This window comes from Megalops cyprinoides, chromosome 6 (assembly GCF_013368585.1).
Source record: "Megalops cyprinoides isolate fMegCyp1 chromosome 6, fMegCyp1.pri, whole genome shotgun sequence".
Taxonomy (NCBI): Eukaryota; Metazoa; Chordata; class Actinopteri; order Elopiformes; family Megalopidae; genus Megalops; species Megalops cyprinoides.
Genome location: NC_050588.1, coordinates 22,652,162 through 22,673,021, shown reverse-complemented (window position 1 = coordinate 22,673,021; position 20,860 = coordinate 22,652,162). Strand labels below are relative to the sequence as shown.

The following is a 20,860-nucleotide window of genomic DNA, read 5'->3' as shown; positions in this document are numbered from 1 at the left end:
AGTTCCATAAGCTATAATTAAAGTGAAATTTGGCTATTGGTATTAAATGTTTCTCATGACGATAAAAATCCTATAATTTCAAACACGTAAGGCTCTGTGGGTTTCCACTTGAGACGATAAAGCTCAGTCGATTGAATTAGAGACTACCTAATATACGTCTTATAAAAGCAACAGATTTGCAGACATCGACCAGATGTAGAACATTCCGCAACAATAAACTTTATTTTGCATAATCACAAGTTACTCATTACAATTTACTCATAATTAAAAGTGAAACTTTTACAACGACGGAACCCGGTTTACGAACAACTAAAACATTTTTAATGTTGCCCATGTCCACTGAGATCTCTGCAATGTTATACACCCAGACACCACAGAAAAACAGATTTTGGTGTACTTCCGCTTCCGTTTCCAGGTACGAAGGAGTTAATTTTTTCACTTAAGTTTATGGGCATCATTAATTTCATGTTTTCTCACTAGCGACCCAGGTACCTTGATCATTTAAGATCCATTGTCACCCCGAATAAAAGGTAGGTTGCTTGTAGACCTACATGGTTTACTAATGTTGACCAGTCGTACGGTGTCGACAGGCTAGGTGCATTGTCTTTTGTTGTCAGTTATGCTAGCCAACGCTAACTAACGAGCTAAAGCCAATCAGCAAACATTGCTAGCTAGTTGTCAGTGCCTTACTGTCCGTCTCTTGCTCTGAGTACCATAAACGCATCAGACCAAGGATCTTCCACAGGATGAACCTGAATTTTCTTAACATGTTAGCTTCTGGTTAGCTAGCTTTGACATTGTCACTTCAGTGATGCGATGAAGATCAGACAAATAACGTTACAGTGGTTAACTGGCTAACGCCACACTGCGAGCTGTGGTAGTTACACGCCAACTGAGAGCTTGCAAGCAACAAGCAACGTGTTGCAAACCCAGCTGTCAAAACAAATGTAACGCCCCTATATAGCTGCCTGGTTGTCTTCCCGCTTTCAGTGCATTTCACCAGGTAGCTATTTACCTAGCGTTAACGTAACATTATCTGACTTGAAATACAGCTAGTTTAAGGAGCTAGCTATTGTAAGTGTTGAAGTATCTGGTTGCTGTTTGCTTTTCTTGCTATTTTAATTGTTAAAACATTAGCTAGTAATTAACCTGCTATCAAGAGCTGGTTGGCTGTATTGCTTGCTAGCGGGTGTATAATGTGAATCGTACCTAACATTAGTTAATATTTCGTCTTTTGTTAAGCACATGTTGAACAGGTGATTCATCCCCCTTTTAAGACTCTCAATAGTTTAATTTGAGAATTAATTTGCAATGTCATCCTTTGTGATTCGGCTAATCAAACGTGTATTTTTTTAACTAGCTGCTAGCTGAGTACCGACGACTTGTGTGTATATATGTGTAACGCTAATGAATTCTTGTGAAGGTAGCTGTTGTTCCTATGGGTTCAAAAAGGCGAAGGGCCACCTCCCCTTCCAGTAGTGTAAGTGGGGGGGACTTTGACGATGGCCAGACCTCCTCCTCCACAGCTGGAAGCACCCGAAAGAGGAGAAGAGTTTCGAATATTCCCACTGTCGATCCAGTAAGTGGATTTCCAAGTCTTGTTCCACCTTTACAGAGAGACAGTGAGAGCAGCAAGCCGAACAAGGTGTGTCTCATGTTCGTCAGCCTGACAGTAGTTACCATAGTAACGCATACTACCTGAAGGGGGTTCGTTTTCATTGTCTGATGTGAATCAGAAATTGTTCTTACCAGTGCAGTCGCTGCACGGACCATTTTAAAATATAAATGGCTCAACCGGCCAGTTTCGAGAATCTGTACAGATCATGAAAAAGAACCTCGCACTGCCAGCCTCCCTCCTTGAGTGACCCCCGGTAGCTGGGGTTTCTGTTTCAATCGTGCTTTGACTGAACTTGGTCGCTCATCCCAGCCCTTCTAAAGAGTGGAAACATATTGCTTCTGTTCGCATGTTATGTGCATGATGACAGCATTCCATGTTTAGGCCTCTACAGAAATGTAGTTATAATGAAACCGTTAAATCCAATAGCAGTCAGGCTAATCACTCATATCATTGATTAATTATGATCATCATAATTTCTGTTTAATATCACCTGTTCTCCCACAAAATACCATAACTTTAATTTGTAAAACTTATTTGCGTGAAATAAATGCATAGCAACAGATTGAAACAGAAATCTGGATGGCTTTCCCTGATAAGATAGATTGTAATGCATCACCTGTGTGAATAAGTAATGCCACACCTCCGTCCAAGCTTGTACTTAAAAAGAGATTTGTGCTTACCAAGAAAGTAATGGCTTTAACCCCCTGAAAAACACCCTCCACTTTGCTTTTTTGGTCCCACTTTTTATCCTCCTGCTCTGTGTAAGAACTAATACTCAATGGTTATGAGTTAATAACACTCACTGATGCACATGTGCGTTTGTATTCCCAGATTGCAGTGTGCCATGAATTGTATAACACCATCAGAGACTACAAGGATGATCATGGAAGGCAGCTCTGTGAACTCTTTATCAGGGCACCGAAGAGAAGGTGCGTTACAGGAGGAGAGGAATTCTTGTTGAAATTTTAGCTTTAGCTTTTAGCTTGCTGAAATTTTATTAAACATTGTAATAATGAATAGCATGTTCTGTTATATTTTACTACTATCTAATTATCTGAAGTTGGTTTGCAAAACAGACAGGATCCTTGGTACTATCTACACTTGATTTCTTTTCCATTGTATCTTGTGATGATCCATGTTTATCTCTGTCCTTTGTCTTTCAATGAAGGAATCAACCAGACTATTATGAAGTGGTGGCCCAGCCCATTGATATGATGAAGATACAGCAGAAGCTGAAGATGGAGGAGTATGATGATGTGGAGCAACTCACCCTTGATTTTCAGCTCTTGTTCAATAATGCCAAGACTTATTATAAGGTAGCAATCATCACAGGTGTATCCGGTGCACCCCAGTGCTAACAAACCTACTATCAGTAGTATTGTAACTTTATATTTATTTATTTCCAAATCTAACTTCTGCTTCACCACTGATACAGGGAGCTAGAGAGGAGTCTCTTTATCTCTGCAGTGCATTAAAATGTATTCAAAGCTTGATATGCTTGCATTTGAAGGTGGGATGATGCTGAGATTCGGACAACAGACTCCCTGGACACCTTCAAGAAAAAACTTAAAACTTATCTATTCAAGCTGTATCTGTAGCCTACATTCCTCATTATCTATGTCTGTCTATCCTATCGATTGCTATTTTCATTTTTTAAAAAAGGCATTCTACGCTGGCTTAGCACTTAACTTTGTATCTTACTGACCTCTTGTAACACTTAGCAATAACTACTTTTAGCATAGTGATGCACTTATTTGGAAGTCGCTCTGGGTGAGAGCATCTGCTAAATAAAGTAATGTAATGTAAATGTAATGAATGGTTTTTCTGTTGCTTCACCTGCCTTGAAACGTGGGATTTAAAAAGTTCAGTGCAAGAAAAAATACGGAAGAGAGACGATGTGTTGCCTCTCTCTAGCCTGAGACTCCGGAGTACAAGGCTGCCTGCAAGCTGTGGGACCTGTACCTACGCACAAAGAATGAGTTTGTGCAAAGAGGTGACTACGAAGAGGATGAAGAGGACGGGGATGACATGCAGGAGAACCCAGGAACATCCACTGAGGAAGAGGTGAGCAGTGAGCTTCAGGCACAAAATCAATTCATTACTTCATTAGTTCATTACTTAATGTAAGTCATTACACCAGAACAGGGAAGAATGAAGAAAATTCCCCTCAACCTCCAGATGGTGTGTGTGCGTGGTTACATTTGCTTGTGCGTGTGGTGTGTGCTGGTTTGAGTGTGGCTCATTTTCTGTCCACACTTGGCAGACTCAGCCCAGCTGTTTGAAGGATGTCCTGGAACAGCTGCTGGAGACAGTGATGACGTTCACTGAACCCTCAGGCCGCCTGGTTAGCGAGCTGTTCCAGAAGCTTCCCTCCAAAGTGGTAAGCACTGACCCAGCAACAGTCAGCAATGAGCACAAGGGCATACGTGGCAGGTTGGCATTCACAGCACATTGAATTTATTTCCTTTGGGTCACGTACAGCCTCACTCACTTCCACATGTCTTTTTTATCTTTGTTATAAATGGTCATGGAAATAACATTTTTGATTTTTTTCAGCAATACCCAGACTATTATGCCATAATAAAGGAACCGATAGATCTGAAAACCATTTCTCAGAGAATACAGGTATGGGATCCAATTATGAAATGTGCTTTGATTGTAATCTACACCTATGTGCGCGCACACACACACACACATACACACACAAACACATCAATATACATAAAACAAACAAAAATGAGGACATCTAATAGAAATAGTAACAGTAAATTCATTTTTCATTACATTTACCATGGGGTATCTTTTTATTATATTTATCAGTATGAGACTAAGTTGCTTAAACAGGACATGTCCATGTTAGCATCTGTAACAAAATATTTCCTAGATGGGCTACTACAAAAGTGTCAACGCCATGGCCAAGGACATAGACCTCCTGGTGAAAAATGCCAAAACGTACAATGAACCAGGGTCACAGGTTTTTAAGGTACAGCTTTTTTGAGGGGGTTCATGTGTTTGTAATATTTCCTATGAATTAATATTTTCTATGAATTAAAAATGTCATTTGATATTACAGCGTGTATGTATGTAATGTATGTCCACATTCCACATTTTTTAAACAAATCCTTCTAAATTTATTTTTAATGGTAGTATTACTTTATTTCATGATGTAAAGGATGCAAACACAATCAAGAAGCTCTTCATCCAGAGGAAGATGGACATTGAGCATGCTGAGCCAACTAAATCTAGTCTCCGCATCAGGTACTATTTTCAGAAGCATTATTGACTCTTTTAAAATATAAAGAATTGTTCACATGGAATTGTATAGGTACTAGATGTAAGATTATCTGCCCTTTGAATATGGCTTATTTTTTCCCCGATGCAGTCAAGCATTACACAATCACATTGCACTGACTGAACACACACACTATTCTTATTTATAAAACACATAGTTCTGCCCTCGCAATCAGCCTGGCGTTACAGCCATGCTATTGTTCACAATATCAGCACAGTATTACTGAAAATTGTGTGATAACTTCAAATATTAATCTGTAATCTGTAACAAACTGCCATTCGCTGGGATGCAAAGTAAGGGTGCCTGGTATAGTTAGGTAGCAGCACCTGAAACAGAGAACCAATTTAACACATTTAAAAATATCATCAAAGTTAATGCACTAACTGTAGCTGGCATACAGATTTATATAGAACATGTTGCTTTGTCTTCCCCTTGTACAAAGAGGCTATCATTGTCGTGCCAATAATCGCAATGACACACACTCTCTCATGTATTATTGCTTTATTCAATCAATATCTTTTTCCCCTTAATTTTGACTGTGCCATAGTGTGTTGTTCAAGCTGTCATTGTAATAATGTGATGCAGATAGAGTAATAAGAGATATGAAGTGTTCTCAGGTCAAGATTGTCAGTTGAAAGAGCAGGTGATAACATCTCTTCAGTAAAGGCATCTTGTGATGTGTGTTTGTGTGTGTGTGTATGTTTCAGGAATCGGAGGTCTGCCCAGGGAGACCGCTTCTCAGCCATCCCAATGTCCCTGCAGTATGGTTCAGAGAGTGAAGAGGATGTCCTGCTTGCAGGTAAACTTCACCACAGTGCGCTCTGCCAGCAGAGAAGCTCAGTAGATATACATTTAGTTTGGTTATTAACCCATGAAACTAATTGCTTCCTTCGGTGGAGGAGGTGGGTGAATAGATGGAGAAACTGCATGCATGAGCTACTTTGTGTAAACGAAGGAAAAGCCTTTTCTATGTCTGTGGCATAACACTGTGATTGATGCATATTAGTGAGTCATCTGCTGCTTCCATTTGGAAGTTTATAAAAGCTCGCTTTGCATCAGACGATCCTTGCTATAATTGCGTTTTAAGACACAGCAGCATTGCAGTCTCAGAACTCCTCTCAGTCCACCACGATGAGCGGGGCTGTGGGGTTGACCACTCTGTGTTTGACTTCTCGCTGATTCTTTTTGTGGGTTTAAGGGGCAGTCCGCTACGATGAGGGGGAGACGGAGGCGGAGGGTGTGCACTCCAGCATGGAGGTGAGCAACCCCATCTTCCAGCTGTATGAGGCAGTGCGGGGCGGGCGCAACAGCCAGGGCCAGCTCATCGCCGAGCCCTTCCTACAGCTGCCCTCACGGAAGGACTACCCCGACTACTTCCACCAGATCAAGCAGCCCATCTCCCTGCAGCAGATCCGGTCAGGGCCCACAACGTTTCAAAGCTTCATTTGATTTAACTTACTGTTGTCACCTCACAATTCACTTCAAGAGAAATGGGTTTTTTAAGTTACACAGAATTTGAGCTGTAAGCTGTAAATCCTGGAGCTGTGTGAACTGATGTAAAATATACAGGATTGTTTAGCTGGAAATATATGAAATCCATGTGTTTATTCCCACTTGATATGGCATCAGGCACAGAAGCTGCATATGTTCTGGGTTTGTTGGTGTAGTGACAAAAAGCATGTCTAGCAAATGTTGCTGATCTGAGCTCCAGGTGGGATACTGCTATTATACTCTTGAGCAAGGTATCTGAATTGGTACAGTAACTTTACAGTAACAGCTTTTGAAATAGATGATACGTAAACCATGAAAATTGCTCTGAATAATAAACTGAGCAAATAGATATTAATGTATTAAACCAGGTGAGCATGTTCAGTAGAGTTGGATTTGTTTATTTCCCTTTATTCAGAAACAAGATGAAAAACAATGAGTATGAGACTGTGGAGCAGATGGAGACAGATCTAATTTTGATGTTCGAGAATGCCAAACGCTACAATGTGCCCCACTCCCCAATCTACAAGCGGGTTATGAAGTTGCAGCAGATTTTACAGGTCAGTGAGCATATGGACCACAAAACTGTAAATCAGGAAACCAAAGCCACAGATGGAGTATGAGAAACTGGATTCCTTTGGCTAGCAATGTGACCATTGTCTTGACACATGCTAAGTTACTATCTGGTCTAGATTGTTTTGCTGAATAAATGTGATTGGCTACAATTTATTTTTTCAAAACTGGGACTTTAAACCAAAACAGAACAGCTACCTTACTGTTCAACAAGGTTTTCAGGATATATGGCATTTATTTGTGTAGCCATTTCAACCTCTGCGTGATGTTGAAGGAAAGTGACAAAATTGCTGTACATTTTGAAGTATTTTTGAGAAAGTGGTCAGTAAAAGATGGCTGCATTTTTTTCATTAAGTTGTTATTCTGCATGGGGTACCACTGCTTCCCACCTCCAGCAGAGTTCACAGAAGAGTGTCATACTCCGCAGGAGAGAAGTCCCACCTGCACTCTTTCCCCCCCACACACTTGTTTATACATACATGTATGTATATTTTTTTGGGGCTTGTGGCAGACTGGCATTTGGAATTAGATCAGATGACTGCTTGCGCTGAAACATTGATGAGATGTTGCCGCTGTCACTGTGTTCTCCTTTCCTGTGTAATGATATTCACTGACGGCCTCCCTCTGTGCCGGGGGAAGTGGTGCTTCTTGCAGAGCTTCCATTAGTTTCTCAGTAGTACTGCATGGATGTGTGTGGGATGGATCACAGGTAAATGATCTACCCTTATTATCTATGCCTACTCTTCAGCGTTTGCTTAGATATGAAATTGCATTTTGTTTTTTTTCATTGTAACAGAAAAAGTATAGTTAATGAAATACAAGAATGCAGTACAGGTTAGTTATTGTTTCTGACTGCACCTGAATGCTGTTGATGGTGGTTAATTCACATCTGGGATTGATCATGAATGCTGTTGATGGTAGTTACTGCATATGTGGGATTGCCCCCAGATGCTGTTTATGGTAGTTAATTCATATTTGGTATTGCTGCTGAATGCTGTTGATGGTAGTTAATGTGGGGGATTGCTCCTGCATGTAGTTAATTGTAGTTAATTTTGTGGATTAAACCTACCCCAACCTGTTAAATATTCATGCCAGCTCTATGTGGGGGAGAGTGCAGCAGCTGTGTTATGTTGCTTAATATTAATGCGGTTTCAGAAATGTGTGTGTCTGTGCTTCTGAAAACCTCATTATCAATGTGTGTGCATGTGTGTCAGAGAAAGAGCGGGAACTCCAGAGAGAGAGAGAGAGGGAAAGAGTAAGAGTAGAGCAGTGTGGTAGCAGTGCATTTTTAAAACTGAAGAGGAAGGTGTGTTTGCGTGCACCTCTTAATATTAATGTCTTTGAGTGAGGCTGGATCTCTCAGAGGGTGAGAGGAGTTTGTTGATATTTGTGTGTGTGTGTTTCAGATAAAGCGCAAAGAGCTGCTGAGGAGGGAAGACGAGGACGGGGATAGCATGCTGTCGTCCACCATGTCAGACACGGGCAGCAGCAAGAGGAAGAGGTACTCCAGCATTCTTTCATCCCCGCAGTCTCCCCCAGAGACAGCTGTGTACCCGCATACCACAAGGCATCATCAGTGCCTATCAGATACTGCAAAGTGGGAGAGCAATGGATGTCAAGTCACAAAGGAAATTGTATGCATTTTGCATGTTTTTCATAGTTTTATTATCGTCACTACATATTTGTACTTGGAGAAGCTTGTCTTGAGTGATTTCCGTATACCACATGTTACAATAAACATACTGGTAACTTGGGGGGACAGTGATCAATTTTTCAAGCCAGGTGTTTTGCGATAATGTAGAAATCCTGAAGAAACATTGGACTTGGTTTGAGTTTAAAATTTGGACTTAAAGGATTGAGTGTGGAAACTTGGAGAGTGCACAGTATGAGCAGTAGTGTGTTCTGGTGGTAAAAGCCCTGACGGGTTTTATTTCCATCTGCGTGACGGACAGCCACAAAAAGAACACCAAGAAGAACCGCATGAAGATCCTGTACTCAGCGGTGACGGAGGCCCGCGAGCTGGGCACTGGCCGCAGGCTCTGTGACCTCTTCATGGTCAAGCCTTCCAAGAAGGACTACCCCGACTACTACAAGATCATCCTGGAGCCCATCGACCTCAGGACCATCGATCACAATATCCGCTCCGACAAGTACCCGAACGAGGAGGCCATGGTGGAGGACATGAAACTGATGTTCCGAAATGCACGTCATTACAATGAGGAGGGCTCCCAGGTAGGCGACCGATCACAGGCAGGGCCACTGCTGTTATCATCACAGCAACAATGGCAAAAACACTTTTTTCTTTAATGTGTGTATTGTTAACCATTTATGCTGTATGTCTGGTGATGATCAGGTCTATAATGATGCCAACATCCTGGAGAAGATCATGAAGGACAAGAGGAAGGAGTTGGGGCCCATGCCTGACGATGATGACATGGGTTCACCAAAACTGAAAATAAGTACGTCTCAGTCCAGTAACCGTGGGACTTTGTGTAACAGAGACCACTAGCGTTAATGAGAATATAGGTGTCAGCTACCGAAGGTGATGCTACCTCCTAGAGCCAAAGGGGTGCATTTCATGTCTCTTGGTTTGCCAGGCAGAGAATGATGGCTACAGCTGACATATCTCCTTTACTGCATTGTAGATGTTGGGGATGCACTGATGGAGATTTAATTTTGTTTTCATTTGATTGCAGGCAAATAAACCAAAATTTCACTTACTGTGCCTGTACTACAGTAAATATATATGTATAATATACATCCAATGCAAATCACCACATGGTCCACCCAGTCATTTTTGATGGGTGGATCAAGTTTTCCTTGATCCACCCATGACCTTACTACCTGTAATGCACAGCTCTGTATTTCCAGGGAAGAGTGGCATCTCGCCGAAGAAGTCCAAGTACCTGACCCCGCTGCAGCAGAAACTGAACGAGCTGTACGAGGCAGTAAAGAACTACACCGACAAGCGTGGCCGGCGTCTGAGCGCCATCTTCCTGCGCCTGCCGTCCCGCGCCGAGCTTCCCGACTACTACATCACCATCAAGAAGCCCATTGACATGGAGAAAGTCAAGAGCCACATGATGGCCAACAAGTACCAGGACGTGGACTCACTGGTGGAGGACTTTGTGCTGATGTTCAACAACGCCTGCACCTACAACGAGCCCGAGTCACTCATCTATAAGGACGCGCTGGTGCTCCACAAGGTCCTGCTGGAGACACGGCGGGACCTGGAGGGGGGGGACGACACTCACGTCCCCAATGTCACCCTCCTCATCCAGGAGCTCATCCACAACCTCTTTGTGTCCGTGCTGAGCCACCAGGATGACGAGGGGCGTTGCTATAGCGACTCCCTGGCGGAAATCCCTGCTAGTGACCCGGCCAGCCCCAGCAAGCCGCCGCTCAACTTTGAGATCATCAGGTCCAATGTGGACAAGGGCCGCTACAAGAGGCTGGACGTCTTCCAGGAGCACATGTTTGAGGTGTTAGAGAAGGCAAGGCGGCTGCACAGGTAGGACAATAACACGGTATGCCTCTTTTACACTGCCCATCCACTAATTCCACTCCACTCAAGGGCTTATTACAGTGAAATGACAATTCTAAGAGTGTGAAATTATGAGGTGTTTGCAGGATTTCAAATATTCTCCTGTGGGTCTCCATTGGTCAGATTTAGTTATTTTTAAATCATAAGCTGGCCGCATTTTTTGTGAGCTGGATAATGTTTCTTTGATGTTTTGAAATCCAATTTTAGCTTTTGACACAGTTTCGGTCCATGAAGCGGAGAAAGGAGCGGCCATCTGAACATGTCTCTGAGCAGCTTCTCCGGGATGAATGAGTCCTGCACGCAGCAGGATTCAGCCCTGTCGCATTTTCCCCCCTGCAGGACGGACTCGGAGATCTTCGAGGACGCAGTGGAGCTGCAGCAGTTCTTCATCAGGATCCGAGACGAGCTGTGCAAAAACGGCGAGATTCTGCTCTCCCCGGCGCTCAGCTACACCACCAAGCACCTGCACAGCGATGTGGAGAAGGAGAAGAAGGAGAAGCTGCCCAAGGAGCTGGAGGAGGACAAGCTGAAGAGGGAAGAGGAGAAAAAGGGTATCCTCTCATCTGTGTAGCAGCATCCTTCACCTTCCAATGCCAAAGGGACATTAGTGGCCAGTGAGCAGTTCAAAACAGGAAGCAAACTAACTTAAGAAATGTATAGTAAGAGACACATAAAACATTGTTTTTATTGGGAACCTGGACCTGAGAATAAATGGTGTCATCATAATGATTACAGCATTTCACAATGAAATCAATTCAAGTGAGTGTATAAGCAATCAAAGTTCAGTTTAATAGGGTTATTTATGTCACAGGTGTGACTCAATCTAAACCTATATAGTATAATAGCATTGTCATTCTACACTTGCTCTGTTGAACATGAATTGTGTTCTTTTATTGTCTGATTTGTCATAGAGGCAGAGAAGAGTGAGGACGCTACAGGTTTGGCATGGCAGTCGGGACTCCAGCGCACGTACAGTCAGGACTGCAGCTTCAAGGACAACATGTACCACGTGGGAGACTACGTGTATGTGGAGCCGGCAGAGCAGAACCTGCAGCCGCACATCGTCTGCATCGAGCGCCTCTGGCAGGACGACGCTGGTAAGAGCCTCAGCGATATGTAGGTCCCTGCATAGTGTTTTTTCACATTCTCAGAATACTGTTGATGTGAACTATATTAAAGGTGCTTTTTCCACTTAGTCTAATATAAGTAGGCTCTTCAACTCGTGACTGAAAGCTGAGAGGATTGCAGTATGTCCTGCCAAATAGAAATACTTTTTGATATTATGAAGACTACTTCAAAGATTTCATCAAAGCTTGCAGAAATAATCTCCCCTATCAATAATGTGTCCTCTATCAAAGATGTGTCCCCTTCCTGTGTGATCATTCATCCTTCTCAAACACAGAAACAAGTTCATTAAAAGAATTACAGAATAAAATGATAACAAAATGAAACTGTGTTGAAAAATAAGTGGAACAAAAAATGTGTTCACTTTTCACTGACCCGGTTACCTCTATCATATGTCCATTGCCCTAAAAAACCACCTTTCACCTATCTTTACATACCCTCCTCTGACCCTGTTGTTACGACCCCATCTAGGGTGGGGTGAACATAAACTAGACATCCTCCGACCTCCCATACTACCCAATCAACACACGCACATACTGCATATTTCACGTCAGCCTTTTTCATCTTTTTTTTTAATTTCTTTGAACGTGGTCCATTATAATTTGTAATTTAGTAATCTTTTGTGGAAAATTATGTTTTCTCACTTTTTTATCAGAAAAATGTGTGTATTCAAATAGAATACCACTATGTTCTTTGCCCGTGCAGGTGAGAAATGGCTGTATGGTTGCTGGTTCTACAGGCCCAACGAAACCTTTCATTTGGCCACACGCAAGTTTTTGGAGAAAGAAGTGTTCAAGAGTGACTACTACAACAAAGTTCCTGTCAGCAAAATATTGGGCAAATGTGTAGTCATGTTTGTGAAGGTAAAGCCAATTGATAGCCATGTTAGAAAGCCATGGAGATATTAGGCAGGGTTTTTTTTTAGATTGATCACATGAACTTTAATCTTAGCCAGTGACTGGTGTTTGGCTCTATCTATAGGAGTACTTCAAGCTGCAGCCAGAGGGGTTTAGACCAGAGGATGTCTTTGTCTGTGAGTCCCGCTACTCAGCCAAAACCAAGTCTTTCAAGAAGATCAAGATGTGGACCATGCCCTTGAGCTCTGTTAGGTTTGTCCCTCGTGACATGCCATTGCCTGTAGTCCGAGTGGCCTCCATGTTCGCCAACGCCTCCAAGAACGAGCAGGACAAGCAGACAGAGATGTCCGAAGAGGGCAAAGGAGTGGATGCCAGTGTCATCATTGAAAAAGTAAGCACTTTGCTCACATTGGTTATACTCTGGCCTGTGATGAAAATTAACACTGAAGTCCTGCAATGGCAAAACCTCACAAGGTGTCAGACTAAGGCATTGTGCTTTCTTCACAGTAGGGTGTGACAACTGGTCACTGTAGGGTGGAGTTAAATTGTGAATGGACCTGTCCATCTGGGTTTTCAGGAGAAGGAGGATGTGCCTGTGGATATGGCCAATGGGGAGCCAGGGTGTCAGTACTACGAGCAGCTCCACTACAATGACATCTGGCTGAAAGTGGGCGACTGTGTCTACATCCGGTCGCATGGCCTAGTGCGACATAGAGTGGGACGGTATGGCAAGGAAATGGCATCAGATTAAATGTTCCTTCTGAACACATATTGTTATTACTCCACAACGTATTACATATGCTATTACACAGTATCATATTTTAACATTAACTTTAGTTAACAGCAGAAATAAAATGCCACCATGATGCTCACTATCAAGGCCATTTATTTTCAATGTATTTATTTAGCTTCTTTTATACTTGAAATTTTAATCTTGATCTTATATGTAATTGGGCCATAAAGAGAGTTGTGTGTTATCTGAAATGTGCACATGTTTGTAAGGTCAGAGAAGATAATGTGTTAATGTATATAATTAGAAAAACTATGCTTGCATCCAAAAATTGCTTTTGCTTGCACCTTATCACAACATATAAGTCTTCATTTACAGCATTGCCATTTCAATTACACATGCTTGCTGCTTTCAGTTCATGTGTTAACTGAGCATCTGATTGAGCAGGTAGTGATAGCTCTCTCTGGCTGTGAGCAGAATCGAGAGGATGTGGGTGCGAGACGGTGCGGCCTACTTCTTCGGTCCCATCTTCATCCACCCAGAGGAGACGGAGCATGAGCCCACCAAGATGTTCTACAAGAAGGAGGTGTTCCTGAGCAACCTGGAGGAGTCCTGCCCCATGACCTGTGTCATAGGTATAAGCCCTGTCGCCTGTCTGTTACAAACAATCTCCTGTCCACAGTACCTATATTACAGATATTCACCCCCACAAACCTACCCGTCATCGGTCTTTATACACCCTTCACTGACCTTGTTACACGTCATGGGGCATACCCCAGAAACTTACCTGTCACTTGCCATTATACACCTGTCATTGACCAGAGTACCTGTTTCAGTGGTGTTCACCCAAACAAATGTGGTTATGAGTTTGATAGATGTAATAGTTCTTCCTACTAGATTACTACTAATCTTCCTACTTATTCGATATTTAGTAGAATTTAAGTTGTTACCATGGATGGAGGGTATTGGCTTTGATCCACCCATTTAATCACAAAACCAGTATTCTATTTTTTGCCATAGAAGCAGTGGCACTCTGAGGAGTACAAAAGCCTTCGTGCATAAGCTGGTTTGGAAACTTAAAATTGCTTTCATTCCAGCATCGTATTTGTTACTCTCTTTTTGCCACACCCTCTCCCTGTTCTTGTTCTGCCCAAAAGGGAAGTGTGCGGTGTCCTCCTTTAAGGACTACCTGTCATGCCGGCCGACGGAGGTGCCGGAGGACGATGTCCTGCTGTGTGAGAGCCGCTACATCGAGAGCGAGAAGCAGATGAAGAAGTTCAAGGGCCTGAAGCGCTTTTCCTTGTCTGCCAAGGTGGTAGATGATGAGATCTACTACTTCAGGTCAGATGCTTGTTAAGGCTATACTTGTTGCCAAAGGGGAACAATGTCTGAAAGTGGGTGTGTCTCTTGCCTGATTGTTGACCATGTCAGTGCAGTTAGTATTGCAGATTTCTGTCAAACACACATGCAGCCAGTGACTCGGCACTATGCTTACTATACTTACTTTGGGTGATATGTGGCAAACCCTTTAAAGATAGATCTAACTTATTCCTCTTCCCTGGCATATTCTTGCTGAATTCATAAATGATCACCATGCAGCCAGTCTTCACAATAATGCTGGATGACCTGTGACACAGAGCGGTTCAGGGTCCCACAGGATAAGGGTTGGAGACCAGAGGTCAACTGTAAGTATGTACGCATAGTGTAATGGAAAAGGGCACCAGATGCCACAGTTGTTCAATGGTATTATTCAGCAAAAGGGCTACACTTATAAATTAGAAAAATGAATAACTGACAAGAGACAGGTATCGTAGAAAACCTCTGAAGCCCTTGAGGTTTGTGATGTCTAGCTGTTAATCATAGGTGAGTTTACAAGCTTCACAAACGTGCTTGTGGGAGATGAAGTCCAAACATTGCCTAAATACATGCCACTTGAAGCTCCAGACATCACCTCCCATCAGGCATTCCTCGTCCCATTTATATCGCACTCAGGAAGCTGATCGTGCCACAGAAGGAGCCGTCGCCATTGCTAGACAAGAAGATCGAGGAGCTTGAGGCCAAGTTTGCAGAGATGGGGGAAGACGAGTTGGATGACCTGGGGGACGAGGACGGGGAGGCTGCCGACACTCCATCCATGCCCCAGCTGCAGTCTCCTCTGGCCAGTGACCTGGATATAATGCCATACACCCCTCCACAGGTCAGGGACAACAACACCATGGGTTCCCAATGAAGACAAGTACAAATCTAGTTCCAGTTTAACTACCCCAAATCTAAAAGACAAATGGAGAAGGTTTCAGTCAAATTGTGTGTGTATTGCTAGGATGGCGATGCATATGTGTTGTCTTGCTAGCTTTAAAGAAAAATCCAGTGCGAAGTCAATACAGGATAATGAACATTGCATTCTGCCCCCAATTTTGCTCTGTAGTCAACTCCAAAGTCAATGAAGGGCTTGTCCAAGAAGGAGGGGTCAAAGAGGAAGATCAACATGAGCGGCTACATCCTGTTCAGCAGTGAGATGCGAGCGGTGATCAAGGCCCAGCATCCTGACTTCTCCTTCGGAGAGCTGAGCCGCCTGGTGGGGACAGAGTGGAGGAACCTGGAGGCCACCAAGAAGGCGGAGTACGAAGGTGAGAGGAAGTGGCAGAGACTGCAATTTTTATGGGTCAACTTAAAGACCATGGTCAGAACCGTTCAGCAGGACTGGATTTTTTTTTTGGTCAGAAAGTGTGGCCCCACAAAAGTGTCCGCTGGTGTGCTGTAGGACTGATGCTTGAGCACTGTGAGGAAGAGCATACACTGTGGGAGAGTGTTGCTTTAATGTGACATGTGTGAATCTACTGCTGTGCTTTAATATGTCTTGCATGTGTGTGTGTGTTGCAGAGAGGGCAGCCAAAGTGGCCGAGCAGCAGGAGCGGGAGAGGGCAGCCCAACAGCAGCAGCAGGGGGCGTCCCCAAGAGCAGGTACCCCAGTAGGGGCGCTCATGGGGGTGGTGCCTCCCCCGACCCCAATGGGGATGCTTAACCAGAACATGACGCCTGTGTCAGGTAACCCCTCACAGATGCAGTTCAGACTTTGTGGTGACGTTGGCACTGGAATAAGACGCAGAACCACTGAAAACCCCAACCTTTTAACCCCCCCCCTTCATTCGATGCTGGAACTTCAGCAATCACACCCTCATCTGTGCTTTCAAAATTACATCTTCGAGGCAGACTGTTTCTTGAAAGAAAAACAAAAATGCCCAAAGCAGCATAAAAACAGCATATTATTTTGACTGTCCTCTTTCTTTTTTTCCCAAATACATTGAATCAGTGCTTGTGCATAATCAGATCATTAACTGCATGATTTGTGTCAGATAATCACAGTTTTATAACCCAGCGTGTGTGATCTTTTTTTCTTCCTTTTCTTTTTTTTCCGTAGTCTTGTTTTCTTTGCTGACTCTGCTCCCTGTTCTGCTGGCCGCTGTGTATTTTTTAACATAGACAGTAGTGCATGAGTCGTGGTGACTAGCTGCATGACAGTGATGCATGGATCTGTTGTGTTGTTCCTCCTCCAAGGCATGGTGGGGGCCTGTGGTCCACATATGATGCCCTTACAGGGCCCTGTGGAAGGCATGGTCAGTTTGGGCAGCATGCCACCACATCACATGGGGGTGCCTGTCTTGCCCCACCACTTGCCGCCAGGTGTACCCGGGTTCCCTGGCATGCTGTACCCGGGTAAGGACACTTGCAGCACCACCACCCTCCTTGCCACGCCCACGCAGTCCCTTCCTGTCTGCCACTCTCACCCACTGGAGGGGCTACCTGCACCATAGGCTCAGGTGCTTTAATGACTACCCAAACTGCACCCGAGCTGGGTGGGGGCACGCTGCCCGGCAACCCAGCATCTACAAAGGGCCGTGTTCATGCCTGAGGAGAGGGTGGGGGGGTGGGGGTCTTTTGGGACCAGAAGTCCTATTTACCGCATATTTGCACAGATCCCAACAATTATTGGATTTAACACACTGTAACACCATTCATTGGAACCAATGCATGAACTAATATAATCCATCCAAGGATGTTAATCAAAAACATCACTAACTGTTCTTTCAATACAGTAATCTGATTCTGCCATCCTTATGTAAATGCTGGCAGATATTTATGCAAACTTTCATATTCTACCAACTATCTAACTGGAGATAGTAGTATCTCGGCACCAGTTATTTGACTATTGTTTGTTTTGACAAATGCTGTGCTTTGAAGCCTGCATGCAACACGCACAGGTTTGTATGAAGCACTACATCTGGGAAAAATGTGCTTCACATGAAAATAGAGGAATATTAAGGCTCTTTAGCTGTAGACCTTACTAACTCTTGACCCTCACAATTTTTGTCATTTGACTTTCATTCACGGTAACACGTATTCCCAGTTGATTCAAATCTGGATGAAAAGCCATTACATAAAGGCCATATATCCTTAAAAGGCTTGCAGCTTTTGGTTAGATGACAACAGAGTGTCAAGGTAAATCTCTCCTGCCCACCTTGGTGTGCTGTGGAGCTCCATGTGTGACCGTTCCTATTCTTACTACAGGTGTGATCGGACAAGGTGTGAACGCCATAGCGGGAAGTCCAGGTGCCGCAAACCCATATGGGCAGCAGGTAATATCCTATATGCATTGTTGAGAAATTTCGTAGAACAATACAGCGTTCTGAAACGGATTAAGACATTAAGGGTATTTGGTGATGGGGAAATGCAATGGAATGCTTCATTATTCAACAGGTAGGCGTGCTGGGACAAGGCCAGCAGGCCCCACCCCCTTACCCTGGGCAGGCTCAGACGTGTCAGCCCGCACTCCAGCAGCCCTCCACCCCGATGTTTGTGGCCCCGCCTCCCAGGTCCCAGCGCCTCCTACATTCTGAGGCTTACCTGAAGTACATTGAGGGCCTCAATGCTGACTCGCCTACTGTCAGCAAGTGGGACCAGACCCTCTTAGGTGGGTCTGTTTTTTCCATTTTCTCCAGAACTTGCTGTCATTTGAAAAAGATCCAAAATGTCTGACTAAATGACTAAACATACAAAAGTTTTCTATCTCGGCAAAGGTTGTAAAACAGTAAATGGCATTCAATGCTAAATAAAGCAAACAAAAAATTCAGTGCTAAATAAAGCAAACAAAAGCCTCCTGTTAATGATTCAGCACAGAACTGAGCTCTGCAAGCAACAGACAACTATCAGACACTGGAGACATTCGCCTGGTGTGTATTATGTGTTCACATTTTTGGATCATTGCTGGGATTTTATTAATGTGTCAGGAATTTTTGATGTAATTTGATCAGTGTTGTTGGAGTGACGTGAACAAACTGTCACAGAAGCTTGCTGTGTGTGCACGTTTCCGCAGCTCGTAGGAAAGACATGCGGCTGACAAAGGAACAGGAGAGTCGGCTGCCCACCCATTGGCTGAAGAGCAAGGGCGCCCACACCACGATGGCCGACGCGCTCTGGCGACTGCGTGACCTGATGTTGCGGGACACACTGAACATTCGCCAGGCACACAATCTGCAGAATGTTTGAGCCGCCGATTCCCCAATTATTTTAAATGGAGGGATAACAAAAGGTCGCAGAAAAGCAGTAATCTTTTAATATACAGTAAATTTTCCAAGGGTTTTAAGATGTCAAAATAAGCTTAGTTTCAGTGTTTGTTCGTTTTTTTAACTGTTACATACCTGTATTTGTAGAAACACTTGTTGCTCTTGGTGGTATGACCATTTTCATATAAAATTTGAGGAAATCCCATGATTTTTTGTTACCTTTTCCTGTATTCTTTAACAGAGCATCCTCTGCACTTCTGCAGCACTAAGGTTTATAACGAACATAAACATGAAATATAATGCTGTTTGCTTTCTGCTGATGCATTCTGAAAGCTTATTTGAAAACAAAGATACTTCACTTTCAAGGTTTCAAATTGATCAAGCACAAATGCTTTTTAGCAACCAGTACATTAGCCCATAAAAAATTACAAAACCAAAAATGACAGGTGACTGGAGGACAATGCTAGATTAGGGTGGTCTGCTATCCAGGCAGAAATGCAGAGCACAGTTCAGCTTCTGTGTGCGGCTAAAACATTCACTCACACCAAAACCCTGATTCACCAGGAGTGAGTACAGCCAGAGGTTTCACTCACACTAAAACTGTTGATTCAACAGGAACGAGTACAGTTAAAATACATTCACTCACTCTCCAACTCCAAATGCATCAAGAATGAGTACGGCACTCACTCACCCCACATTATGGCCTAGGGCATAATCAAGACTGTAAATGGCATAGCAGGGCATGCTGACCTGTTCCCTTGTTTTTATGTCAAATTAGTTCATGTAGAGAGACTTACTAGCTCTGTGCCCATGAGATATCAAGGATCAGGCTGTCGCAGCCCTTTTTAAAGTACAGATAAGTACTGAAAGAAACATTCAAACCTACATTCCCAAGTTTGATGCAGAAGAAAGGCTGAAAACCTGGGGTCCCTCACATTGATTGGAGAGGATATGTTGTTCTGCTGCTGGACTCTAAGCAGTGGAATTGCATCCTAACAGCCAGCTGTACCTGAGCTCTGCATTTATTCAGTCCCTGTGGATTCAAAGTGTCATTCTAAGGTCAGTCATACTGGATCAATTTTGCCACTGCACTGGATACATGTGTACTGACTTAGCAACTAATATGGGAGTTACAGTTTTAAGGGTTGGTTCTTATTATATTTATGTAAAAACCCACTGCTGCAGGCACTGATTGGTCCCCGGGTTGCCAAAACATTACCTCATTGTAGACAGTCATTAACCCCATTACTGTCACAGTCTGTACATTAGCTGTCTACCACCTGCCCTGAAAGGGTGAGTTGCAAGGGGGAGGATAAGAAGCAATGTCTGATGAGAGATCACCAAATCTGCCCCTGTTTCATGTTATTGTTGATGCTAAGCACCAACCTGAATACTGAGGAGCTGCTGTATCTCCAGGCAGCCAGCATGTAGGTAATGTAGCCAGGGAAGGAGACCAGTCCTAACACATACACAAGAGCATACTGTACCACTGTTTTTAGGGGGCACTCTGGCAACTAATCACACCTGAACAAGATCCCTCATTGATCAATTAATTTTGCAGTCTCAAAACATACATTTTAATGGGGGTTTTGTATTTCTACTTCAACAAAGTATATTTGAAAAAAATATTATAATATGTGACAAAATAATATATTAGTAAATCTCGTGTGTGTGACAGTTCCTCTGAGGTGGTTGTTGGTGCCGCTACCAGGAAGACCTCGTTGTGAGGAGGAACAAGGGCTTCCACTCTCTCAAAGCTTTGGAGATCTCGCGCTCTAACTGGATTTGTGGATCACATGAAATCCATGCCCCAACAACCTCACCCACCCCCTACACTTTATTCTGGACTAATAATAAAACAGCCACTATTGACACTGACACAGGAAAGACCCTCAGCACCACTTTGAATTCCAGCTGCTCAGAACTGTCCTTTATGGCTGACTGCAGAATCCAGGACAAGCAGTGTTTGATTTTATGTTTATATGTTTGTTTCGTTCTTTTCCCTCTGTGGTGTGTGAATTCAGTTGGTATTCCCTCTCATGGGGGATGATAACTATGAGGTGCTTCTGCAT

The 20,860-nt window shown here is 43.5% G+C and overlaps 1 protein-coding gene across 6 annotated transcripts; it reads left to right on the top strand.

The window, feature by feature from the left end:
• The first annotated feature begins 417 nt into the window (after positions 1-417).
• Positions 418-20,317, top strand: LOC118778882 (protein polybromo-1-like). Of its 6 annotated transcripts, none has more exons than XM_036530669.1 (30): positions 418-530; positions 1,424-1,579; positions 2,450-2,547; positions 2,787-2,934; positions 3,533-3,682; positions 3,882-3,998; positions 4,175-4,243; positions 4,503-4,601; positions 4,791-4,876; positions 5,618-5,709; positions 6,109-6,325; positions 6,817-6,958; positions 8,378-8,472; positions 8,924-9,203; positions 9,325-9,430; positions 9,843-10,482; positions 10,855-11,066; positions 11,427-11,612; positions 12,346-12,503; positions 12,622-12,888; positions 13,075-13,220; positions 13,705-13,862; positions 14,385-14,568; positions 15,220-15,424; positions 15,653-15,854; positions 16,108-16,272; positions 16,783-16,941; positions 17,794-17,861; positions 17,983-18,196; positions 18,599-20,317. In XM_036530669.1, the coding sequence occupies exons 2-30, from the start codon at positions 1,439-1,441 to the stop codon at positions 18,769-18,771; spliced, it is 4,977 nt and encodes a 1,658-aa protein (XP_036386562.1). In that variant the 5' UTR covers positions 418-530; positions 1,424-1,438; the 3' UTR covers positions 18,772-20,317. The 6 variants fall into 6 exon arrangements, with proteins under 6 accessions (XP_036386562.1, XP_036386560.1, XP_036386557.1 ...); XM_036530667.1 differs by lacking the exon at positions 16,783-16,941 and adding an exon at positions 18,398-18,455 and having other exon boundaries at positions 18,599-18,680; XM_036530664.1 differs by lacking the exon at positions 16,783-16,941 and having other exon boundaries at positions 1,428-1,579.
• Positions 20,318-20,860: the final 543 nt, after the last annotated feature.